Genomic DNA, 12046 nt, shown 5'->3' on the forward strand with positions numbered 1-12046 from the left:
AATTAGGGTGTTTTACTATTGCTTTCTGTTGGTTTGGAATAACTTCACCATTATCAACTGTTTGGTGAGGTGACAAGTACAGGGCTTACTACTGTCACATTACATTTCCAAAGTCCAAACACATAAAAATAGTCATATCACACTAATTTTTGAAAGAATCTGTTCTCTATCAAATAAATGCCAATAGGGAAGAATGAGGCATATGGTTTTAAAAAAGACTTCTGAATAAAAAAAATAAATACAGAAATAAATTAATAGTAGATAAACAGAGAGATATTTTTGTATCTTCATTCTGTCTTTTCTTTAATACTCCTCTCCTGCATTTAGTGCCCCAGCTCTGTTTCCACATCCTTTTGTATTTTCAGATGCATGTTTGCAGCTCTTGAAAAGGCTAAAATACAGTCACTGGCTGATGCTGCATCATCTTCCCTGGAACCACAATACCAAAATCTAAGTATCGGCAAATGTTTGAATTTCTGAGACACATCTGTGTTCAATTACTGAACTGCTGGCAAAAGTGGTGTTGACATACTCAGTGTTACCAGTTATTTCCTCTTGGATTTGTCGAGACTGGAGGATTCCTTCTCTTTTCTGGAAAAAATAAGAGACATTTTTCTCAGTAAAGTTTAATACTTAGGGTACAGTAAAAATACACTTGTGATCCACAAACACAATTAGATAAAAAACATGCAAAATAAGAATTTTTAAAACCAAACTGACAGTAATATATTATTTCACCTTGTAAGTATTTCAGAAAACCGTTTTGTACATTAACAAGAAACTTGAAACTTCACTTGTAGAAGGAAGTATTTCTTTTCCTTTCTCCATTGTTCTTAATTCACTTTTCTTTAAAGGCCTCAATTCAGCAAGGCATTTGAAACACCTAAACACATATGTAAGTATTTTAGGAGATGTGTGTCTAGGTGAGTTGAATTAAGTCTTACATTTCAATGAACAAGCTTGGCAGATGGTACCCATGCTTCTCCTTTGCAAAAACCTTGCTCCCAGGCTTTGTTTCCACCCTGTTCATATACATTCTTTTTTGCCTCAGCATTTTCCTTTTCTGAAATCTTGCCATACAAAGAGCTCTATTTGCTTGTGCTGGAACACCGAAATGGAGGATAATCCATTGACAGCCTGCTCCAGACCCTAGTCTTCTTGGTGTTAATATATGCCTTGACTCCAACATTCTTCAAATGTGAGAAGCCTTTCACATATGGTAGTGAGTGGCCTGGGTCTATAAGCTGTACACAGGGTGGCAAGAGCCAACCCAAATGGCTGCTACTTGAGTTGCTTGTGAAAGAGTTTAAAAATTTGACATTGTTTCCAGTATGTTGATCACAGTCATCCCATGGCAGTGTAAATACCACACATGTTTTGCCTTTATTTGTGTTCTCTCTGTTAATTCTATTCACTGGAATGGAATACAGAAAGAAAAATCAAGCAAAATGTTAATGACTGCATGTGAAGTCTAGACATCAGACAATTATCCATGATTCTTCTCTCCCTGTCTTACGAGAAAATGAGAAAAATTAATTTATGCTGGTCCCAGACATCTCTTCTACATGGAAAAGTCCCTCATGGCATGTGAACTAGGGCTGCTGCTCTTCCCTGCCCTGAAGAAGATAGGATATCCCTACCTGAAGCAGCCCTTTGTGTACGATGTGCTGAGGATTTGGCCAGTCTATTACTTCTATGCTGCATTAGTAGAATATATGAGAATCAAAATTACTTTCTGCAAAAAAGCCACACATAGCATCCTCTAGGACATTCCAGACTGACACTTGGAGTCATCTGACCTGTCCTTCATCTAGATGGTAGTTTCAGGGATTTTCCACTGTATTTTTTTAAAGTTCTGTTACTAAAAAATCTTACACACTGTTAAAAGTGCATTCAGGGAAGACCTTTGAACACCAAAACGGTAAGAGTGGAGTCTAGTGCACTACATACTGAAAGATGGGGCAGAGAACAGCTACTGAGACATCTTCTGTCACATATCTTGTAAGACTGAAGAACTACATCATTTAGGGCTGTCTTAAATTTCAGCTTGTGCACACAGCAATAAGCACTCAAAATAACAATCTAGCTCACGTGAGAACTCCACTCTGCTCAGGATTTTTGTTTATTTTTTTCCTTTGCAGCAGGGTGAAAGGAAACAACCCCTGAACAGTCTGTCATTTAAGCATTTGTGGATGGCATAAATAAATAATTTATAATAGAAAAGGCAAAATGATGGCAAGATCCAGCTCTCCACAACAGCATTCTCTTGTTTCAGGAGAAATGATCAAACACGGCATGGGCTTTTTTCAAAGCTGTTCATTCTATTAGTATGGAAGGAAAAGAAAGAAATACAACAAAATACCTTTAAAGGGTCCAATTATCACATTTTTTCCCCAAATGATCTTATAACCCAGATTTCATATCACTCTCATTACTAACAGCTTTTGTACAAACCAGCCAAAGGAAACAAGCTTTCATAAGAACTGTGATGATTACCTGTTGGACAAGAGCACATTTTTTTGTTTTAGAAATATCTTTGTTTCTCTTTCAATAAACTACATTTAGCCAGCACAGCAACCTTTGCATTTTATGCGCTTCTAAACCTAACAAAATCATGAAATAAATTAAGGTAGTCTTCCTTTAATACTTCATACAAGTACTTTTTGTCTTTCTCTCTCTCTACTATTCCCTTTGCCAAACTGTGTGGAGTACTATTTAGAACCAGCTATCACATAGTCTGTTAAGCCTCCCTAGGCATGACCTTACTTTCCAGAATGTATCAGGATTTAAGAACATAGAGTCCTGCAAGTCTAAACCCTAAATTAGGCTTCAGGATTTGCTGATTGTTGATTAAAACTTTCACTGAGTTCAAAGGGTATGTGATGAATTATAAAGAAACAATCCCTCAGGACAGATTTCAAAAATAAAAATAAAAAACCCACACACCATAAAACAAAGATGAAAAATGTCTCAAAAACTACTGCAAGAATACTGGCTCCCACCCTCTGTTAATAGGGATCAGCATAGTCTTGGAGTTCCGCTGATTGGCTTTCAACAAGCACTGGGTCTGCAGGACGAAATCTTCTGCAACCGCTTTCTCCGTCATTCACTGGTGCCTGAGCTGCAGCTGTGTAGCTAAGAGGCAAAGCAGTGAGCCAGATTCTCCAACTACTTATTGTTTTTAAATTGGTTTATCTGTACCGACTTCAGTGGATTTGCTCTTGAACTACATTAGCCTATTAAACAGGAGGACAATTGTGTCCATTGATTTCAACGGGAATTTTATCTGGACACATGGCATGACAGCACAATGCAGGATCTAGTCCTTTGGACTATGTTTTCTGGTTTAGTTTCTCATCCCAAAGATGCCCTGACTCCTGCACTTCTTGTTTCTTAAGCTGGCTTTGGTATAACTTTGATAATAACAAGTGTAGTTAATGTATTTGTAGTAAGCAAAGTGTTTGAAAGCTATGTTCCTCTGAAGTTTCAGACAACTAAGTGTAGATTTGCTTGGGTTCTCATTTCATCTCCTGTAAAGAAACCCATGAAGTAGAATCTGAGAGTCAGTGAGTCATTATCAGGCATCAGTGATACATCTATGAGAGACTCTCCCTTTCAGATTTCTCCCCAAATTAGAAAACTTGTCTGATTTGAATGCTGGAAAAAGGAGTGGTTACTTTCTCAGATCTGTCCCACAGATTTTGTCACACAAAACATGAGCAATAGCTCTTTTTACCAGGATACTTCAGGGTAACATCAGCTAAAACACATCAATAAAGACAGTTACAGTGTGAAGCACAAAGGCAAAGTTAATTAGAGAGAAGGAAAAGCGGATTAAATGAGAAAAGACCAAGTCCAACTGAAAGAAAAATGATGAAGAGAGTAACATGAAGAGTTTGGATGGGTGAGACTCTAATAAGGAGACGGACTGACACAAAGGATTTATTTGATGGGGTGTTTTTTTTTGCATGCTTATGAGAAAGCCAACACTGTAATCAGACTAAATTAGCATGCACAAGGCTGAAAAAGAATATTTAGTCACCTAACATGAATCTGAATGTAATAAACAGTGACAATTCATCATTCAGTGCCAAGAATGATTTAAATCTCTACACAAGTGAGGGGACCATCAAAAATGGGAAAAATAATAATTGTGGAGATCACATTGAGTGATAAACACATTCCAAAAATAATAATGCTTCATATATTTTTAATGTCAGAGTCTGGCCACTTCACAATCAAAATGAGATATTCTGAGCCACAGCTCAATCTGGGAAAGCACTGCTGCTTTTTTCTGGTTGAAGCGTTGTCAAGGACAATGTGCATGTATATTTTGTCAAGCAAAGAGAGACACACATGCCTGCCCAAACAGAAACTCTGGGCGCATTTATCAAGAAACCCTTCAGTCAATTTCACAGCACTACCAAGAGCTGGTTAACACCTCTCTTACCTGCACAACCACCACCTGAATGGACACATGATCTGGGAGTCTGATTGGTGCTCGAAAATACTGTGACAATGCAACCAGAAGATGAAGTATTGCTACAAGACTTTTAGCATGAACAGCTGAAATAGATATTAAAAGCACAAATTATGAACTGCAAAGTAACTAGGGCACACATTTTTACTTTTTTAAGATGTAGGGATTACAAGACTATTACGTTGGAGGCACCTCACCTTTACCAGCCTCCTCCTGCTCAACAGGTAACGCAGATGCAGCCCAGTCAGTAATATGCATCAGCATCGAACTGTTATGTTTTGCAACATGTCTGGATGACACAGGCTTGTGTAGATGGAAATCTAAAGCTAATCCAAAAGCCAGGTTTCATGTATAGCAGTTTTTAAGTGCTGCCTCTGCATTCTCCTTGCCTTTCCTTTATTCCTTTATTTCAGTGAGGATTTATGGGCTATCAGAAAGATATTTTTGTACTCATAACATGCACTTACTCATTTTTACGTGTCATGATGTCTGCAAGATGATAAACGAGCCTATTTTGGCAGAAGACTTAAGCAATAAGTTACTAAACTCAATGACTCAAACATTCCTCATGAAGTTGTTATAGTTCTTGTTATTGAAGCTTTTTCACAGCAGGTTTCATATGGATAGTTAACACTTTATTAGAATAAACCTTTATTAGAATAAACCAAACCAGGTTGGAAGAGACCTTCAAGATCATCGTGTCCAACCCATCAACCAATCCAACCCACCCAAACAGCTAACCCATGGCACCAAGCACCCCGTCAAGTCTCCTTCTGAACACCTTCAATGACGGCGACTCCACCACCTCCCCGGGCAACCCGTTCCATAGCGCAATCACTCTTTCTGTATAGAACTTCTTCCTAACATCCAACCTGAACCTCCCCTGGCGCAGCTTGAGACACTAACACAACTTACAAGATATCAAAAGCCATACTGTAGGAAATCCTTAATCAAGTATTAAGCCATTGGCATGGATGTGAATAATTTCTAGTTCTTACTACAGCCTTTCTTCTTCTATTTTGATTTTGTATGTATAGTCTTCCTCTTTAGTATTCCCAAATGACATTTGATAGCTACAGCACAGTGTACTCACTGGGCTTTTTTGTACTTGAACTACTATCTTACTTCACCAGTAAAACAGGATCACGTTCACTAAAATATCCTTCTTCATGAACTGTGCTGGGGTGCTCGTGGTCACAGATGAGGAGCTTTAGCAGATCACTAAAAAGATGTCTGTCCACCTACCATCCATGCATGCAGCAGGCTCCAGCTGCTGCTGCCTATCTCTACCTTAGCTCTAAAACACGTGTAAAACATTGAATTAAAACTACAAGTTAAATTGTCAGGCCTCTCCCAACACCCTGCCTGAAGCTGCTTAACAGAGAGTAGGAAAAAAAATGAGGGAAGCTGAAGACAGATTGAGAACATAAAACTCAGTGGGACCACACAAAGTGGAAAGTCAGAGGTACTTAATGTTCACTATCCCTCCCTTGAATTATTTCTCTACCTTTATTTGTTGTGAATGGAACAGGATACAAAACAACTCAGCTCGATACATGCATAGAAGACAAGGAAACTACTATGTACTGATCAAGGTATTAACCAGCGTGAAATGATTCTGATACCAAACTTAACACAGATTAAGAAGCTTAAGTTTCTAAAACAGATGATGACCTGCTAAGGAAGGCAACAGGAAGGGTGCAGTCCTAATTCTGATTAAAGTTCTGTAACAAATATTCTTCATATCTATGTTGCAAATTTTACATGAAGAAAGAGTCCTAGGACCTAACTCTTGTTCTGCCTACCCTCAACATTTATGCAGGTACTTGCCTGTTTCAACAAACCAATTTAATAACAGAAAACTTAAGCTGGTCTGCATATAGATGTAAGAGCAGAAATACCATACATTGACAGACTGAGAAAACAGCTTATTTAAATTGGAGGTTGAGCACCAGTAAAGAGGGTAGTGTGCACCACCTCTGGAAGTGCCCTGCAGAGCAGCTCCTGCCATAAATACCAGGTTTCAACCTCCCTTATCATTGGATAGTTCAGAATTCCAGATAGCAGCAATAAACTCACGTCTGTCAACAAATGAGAACAGCATAGAAAACACAACTTACAGTCAACATTCCATTTAATGCTTCTTGGAGGGAGTTTAAGGGTTTCATTGATCTTTTCAAGCACTGTCTGTAGCTTCTGTTTCTGAGCAATCTCAGACTGAGTAACTTCAGCAACATTCAGCTTCTCACTTTCAAGCTTCTCTGAAGTGATATTGAATAATAATAATAAAAAAAAAAATAAAAACCACTGTCACCTCCATGAAAAATACAAAGATACTCCATGAACTCAGATTTACATTCGAGATATATTATGCTTCCTAGTTTTAAAATTATCTGATTTTAGTTCAAGAACCATTTTCCCTCACATTTCTGAACTCCTGAAGACACTTCACCTTTGCCCTTTATTTACCCATTGACAAGGGAAAGCCAAGTATTAATGAAAGCCACACTAATGGGTAGCAAATATTTGCTTCAACTTCCTTAAGGGAACACTCAGACTCAGAGGTAAGGCCCATTTCCTCTCTTGCTACTGAATAAAGGGTATTCTGCATGCAAGTGGCTTGCAAAGCACACCATCAAACCTAGGAAACACATACCAACTTCAAGAAAATTTGTTTCATCAGTTTCAGTCTCCCAGACCCTCTCTCAGACTCAGGAGATTAAAAAACTTGACTTGGCCCATTTGTGATAAAAGTGAAGTGACACCATATTCATAGAGGTGAAGGATGCACCCAAGAAATGCAAACAAATATTTCTAGAGGTATGAAAGTAACTAAAACCACAGACCTTTCCTGCACTCAAAACTTGCAGTAGATTTTAAAATACTCAATGCACTGGTTTGTTAACCATTAGTACAGATAGCTATGTACATGCATACATGGCTTAGCATTTACCATCTAATAGTAAGCAAAAACTTTAGCAGTAAAAGCCCCCTGATAATCACAACAGAAACAAAATGCTTAGTCACCCATCAATTTACTTTTATGAAAGAATTCAGATTTCCTATTTAGCAAGAACTGATATTGTTCTGAGCTGATATTGTTCTCATCAAAGATAGGCTGATTATCTTCTCAAAGAGAGTGAACCTGAGCTATGAGCCTGTAAATCATGCATGACAGGCTGCTGTCTCCATGGGCTTCTCGTGCCTCCACAGACATCAGTCTGTACATAGTCTCAGAACAAGACCAAAGTCTTTCGTTAGCATAGACCTAATTCACATGGAATTAAGGGTAGTGGAAAATCACTCTAATCATTAAGTGCTGGATCAGCATACACATATTTAGAGTCAAGCTGTATCTGATACACATTTTTGGGGGTTTGGATGAAGTCACCGGAGGTCTGCCCATGAGAATCAAATTACTCAGTCTGGGGCATATTCAGTCCATCAAAATATATTCAATAGCTTAACCATTCATAAAAGGGAACAGTCTGTGTAGTCTTTATTAGAAGTGCTCACAAGATATTTCAAGATTTATTTAAGATACTGAAAAGAAATTTACTGGGGACTTTATGAGCTGTAGTAACTATGAAAATAGCTTCCAAGCCAACAGTTAAAAAAGCACATGCTAGCTCTGCACTAGCAGTTTCTTTCTCTACCTGTTTCTCAGCTGAAGCTCAATTTGCATTCCACTGGGTACCATTACCTCAGTAACATTAAAAGCCAGACATCAAATCAGAAAGAAATTCCAACCTTCCAGAGGAACTTCTTGATGTGAATAAACTACAGTATGGAACTAGTAGAGATTAAAAACATCCACCATTGTACTGAAAATACCCTTGCCTTTAAACTTACTTTCCACTTGTAACACAGTTAGGTTTGTACAGCACATATGCAGATACTAAGATTAACTGCAGTGAATATCATTGCCAAGACAAGACCTCTCTAACACCCCAGGTAGGCTTTATGCTGTTCTCATCAACTACAGAGTACAACATGTTGCACTGTAGCTGTAAGGATTGTGCATACAGCCTATAACTCAAGGGTCTCATAATACAATGCTATTTTTACATCACTTAGTGGCGTAAATGTAAGATGATAGCAAGCAGGAACAAGTGATCCACTTACTGAAAAAGTGACCCAATAGCATGTGCATGTATTTTTCTTACCAAATAATTTCTGCAATACTTGTCCATCATACAGGTCTTCAGCCAAGTCTTTCACAATAATCCTCTCTCCCACCAACACATCGTTAATCCAGTCAATTAATACCTATATGGGAAACACAAATTTGGCAGTATTATGCACTATTCATTTGCAATTTAAAACACATGTCATTTTGTACAATGATGAAAACACTTAGCAGAAAGAATACCAAAGCTGCAATGAGTCAAAATAGAACCAGTCTGAAATATCATAAGAAAATACAAGAAATTAAGGACTCTTCTAAGGTGACTGTGACAATGCACCACAAGGTTCAGACAAATATTGGACACAGTGAGTGAAATCTGTCCCTTGCTTTCAGCAATAATTTGTTTTACTTTTAGCTTTTTTTGCTTTTAGCAGAAAATGCAGATGAAACTTCCTGCTAATATTTTAACCCAAGAATCACAAAGACTACTAGGGAAGTCAGCAGCATATTAAAATGGGTGGTGGGATGGGACTAAGATTCTGGACTCAGAATTTGAATACAAATTCTTAAGTCTCTCTGTGCCATCTCTAGAGAAACAATTGACCTAACCATTTTTACTAAGATGTACAAACCATGTGGTTTCATTTAATTAATATCTAACCAATGCTTTGAAGTGTTCAAATGTAAGAGAGTCAGAGACAGCATTAAAAAATAGTTCACTTTCTTGAAAGTGTTTACAAGGTTTTCATTACCTTCATTAGTTCTTGTAATTTTGGGTCATTTCTTGAATTTGGATCAACCATTGTTCGGACTTCATTTTCCTCTGGAAGGTTTAAAGGAAAGATATTAGAAACTATTACAGGCATGACACTTTATTTTACATCAAGCTTTTATGTTGAGATGTAAAATTGTTGTGAATTACCTAGCATAGTGTCCTCGGGGTCTAGTTCGAATGGAATTGGACTGAGAGGTAAGTTAATGGCATTTATTCCTTCTTCCTGTAATTCAGATACTAGGAAATAAAAAAGAAGAGCTTGGTCAAATTTCAATCCAATTTTACTTACTATTTCACCCTTGCTAAAAGTAGTATTAATTGTCTTAATTTCTTTACAAGAACATTACTCTATTAGGTAAGCCACTAGGTGTAATTACAGCAATAAAATACAGCTAACAAAAATGACAGGCCCAGCCAACAAACCTTTGCTTGTATGGGTAGGTTTTTCATGGATAATGCTACAAGAATCAATGCAATTTCCTCAAATCTTTTGCAGGATAAAGCCCATTGTCCTCAAGTTTTAAAAGGCTCGCTTGCATTTTAATGATCCTGACATTCTAACACTAATGAGACATTTTATTTGAGGGAAATTACTATTGCTCTCAGCTATGTAGCTCTTGTCTTGGAGATGCTTCAAGTTTAGTTACTTGAGAAGAACTAGGTATGGCTATATATGCACACTGGAGCTTCCAGACTGGTAAGACTATCTAGGAATGAAGATGCAGCAGCACATGGCTACCTTTATTGTTCAGGTCAGATACCATCTAGAGCAGACTGCGGGATGCTTCTAGCCTGTGCTCCTAGCCTTACTTTAGCAGAAACCACAGCATCAGGACACAGATGTAAGACAATGAAGCCTCAAAAGTAGCACCTTAGTGAGGAGTCCACACACAGGTTAAGAAAGAACTTGGACACAAGAATGGCTAAGTAATCCAATTTGGAGATGCCCACAGCTGTCAGGAAATACAGGCAAGTTCTTACTTAGCCAAAGTCCCCTAATGCTGCAAAAGTAATCGTCCTTGTAACACATGCTCTGAGAACACTGTAACCAAGAGAGACAAAGATGAAGTATAAAAGCAGTTCTGCCTCTAGTTTTGTACTTTTCAGGATCTGTACCTGCTACAGTTCAGAGCAACTTCATTCATTTAGTAGAACTGGTTGTTAGCACAACTACTCTAGTCAAGAGTTTAACTTAACTAAATTCAACCATCCTACCCATGTATATATGATTTATGTGCAGATGCAGATTTACTAGCTAATGCTTCAGGTTTACTATCTGAAACTTTCCCCAGTTTATTTTGAAAATTACACAAACAATTTAGGTTTGCAGAAAACAGAAAAGTAGAAAGCAGCAATAGAGATCCTGTGGTTCATTCCGGGTCCTGTGACTGATTGTAAGTTAAGTTTTGGAAAATAGCTTTACCTCCCTGTATTAACTTCCTGCGTGCAGTTAAGTACAGCTAAGTTTCACATGAACACTGCGATACCCAGTCGGTGTGATAACAGTACTTGAAACTCTCCAAGTATGTTCTGTGCTTTGTGAAATGTTTTGTGCTCTGCCAGAAGAAATACCTGTGCATTTTTCAAGAGTCTGCATAGCTGTGTTCAGGCATCTATGAAAGATTCATAGCAATAATGGCTGTTAGAATGCTTCTTACTTGTAAATGGTACAAAATAATTTCTTAAAAATCCACTACGTTCAAAACTAAAACACTCATTCACTTCATACACTCCACTCTGCTTGTCCATCTGTGCAAAACAAATACTGAGCAGCTCCAAAGAGTCATAAAACAATATTGACAATAATAGTTCCCTCGATTGCTGTATATCCTCTAAAATTGATAGCTGAGAGCAATGGACCAAATTAAACCCTCATGTAACTCCACTGAGTTCTGAGGAATCGTAGCAAGGATGAATTTGGTCTAGCATGAATATCTCATGCAATCTCAGGAACTGTTTAAACTTTATGGCAATTTTCTGAACTGCTATTACTCCTCAGAGAAAATCATAGTTGGTTTTATCAATCTCTGGGTTTGTTCTTTTATTTTATTTTGGTTCAAAATGGTTAAGGTCATAAAAACATCAGTGGATAGAAAAATTCCACACGGAGGTCCTTCTGTTCTGAAAAGTTTAGTTCACGGAGGACTTAGCACAAAGGTTCATAGGCAGAAAACATTCTATTCATATAGTAAAGAGGAACATAGTAAATAAGTTCTGTTCATGTAAATGTGCTCCACTGAGCTCTCCTATCCCAAGAGGCTTGATGCTTTGTTTGGGCAAAACATACTGGAGGAAGCAGATAATTTTCCTAGTGAAGGACAGTGGAGAAAGCTTTTGACTCCTTCCTCCAGAAAACGGAACTTATTGACACTTCAGCAGGGAGACTGAGTGGAACTATCAAGGTTGAATGCTTTGCAAGGCATTCTTTACAAGGCCCACTGAACCTTTCCACATTCATTCTTCAATGCACAACTATTACATTCTACTATTAATAACATGACCTTCATCATATTATCAGAGTTTCTGGAAAGAAGAGAAAGCAAACAAAGCCTGCCATGTCTTTGCATGGAAAGGGAGCATAAAATACAAATAACATAGTAATATGCATGAGAAGGTAATACATTGATGTGCTCTAGAACACATCACAAGTGTTAATATTTAT

The 12046-nt window shown here is 37.7% G+C and overlaps 1 protein-coding gene across 2 annotated transcripts in view; it reads right to left on the minus strand.

The window, feature by feature from the left end:
• The window catches only part of PARVA (parvin alpha), a 61173-nt gene that overhangs the window by 14066 nt on the left and 35061 nt on the right, over positions 1-12046 (minus strand). Inside the window, exons 2-8 of one of the 2 annotated variants that reach the window (XM_068147972.1) lie at positions 10957-10997; positions 9532-9621; positions 9362-9432; positions 8647-8749; positions 6601-6741; positions 4451-4566; positions 533-591 (exon numbers count right to left, since the gene is read on the minus strand). In XM_068147972.1, coding sequence (XP_068004073.1) covers positions 533-591; positions 4451-4566; positions 6601-6741; positions 8647-8749; positions 9362-9432; positions 9532-9621; positions 10957-10981 — 605 coding nt within the window. In that variant the 5' untranslated portion in view covers positions 10982-10997. The remainder of the gene's footprint in view (positions 1-532; positions 592-4450; positions 4567-6600; positions 6742-8646; positions 8750-9361; positions 9433-9531; positions 9622-10956; positions 10998-12046) is intronic. The other variant, XM_068147971.1, reaches the window with a different exon arrangement.

Source organism: Melanerpes formicivorus, unplaced genomic scaffold (assembly GCF_026170545.1).
Source record: "Melanerpes formicivorus ecotype bairdi unplaced genomic scaffold, bMelFor1.0.p_v2 SCAF_16, whole genome shotgun sequence".
Lineage (NCBI taxonomy): Eukaryota > Metazoa > Chordata > Aves > Piciformes > Picidae > Melanerpes > Melanerpes formicivorus.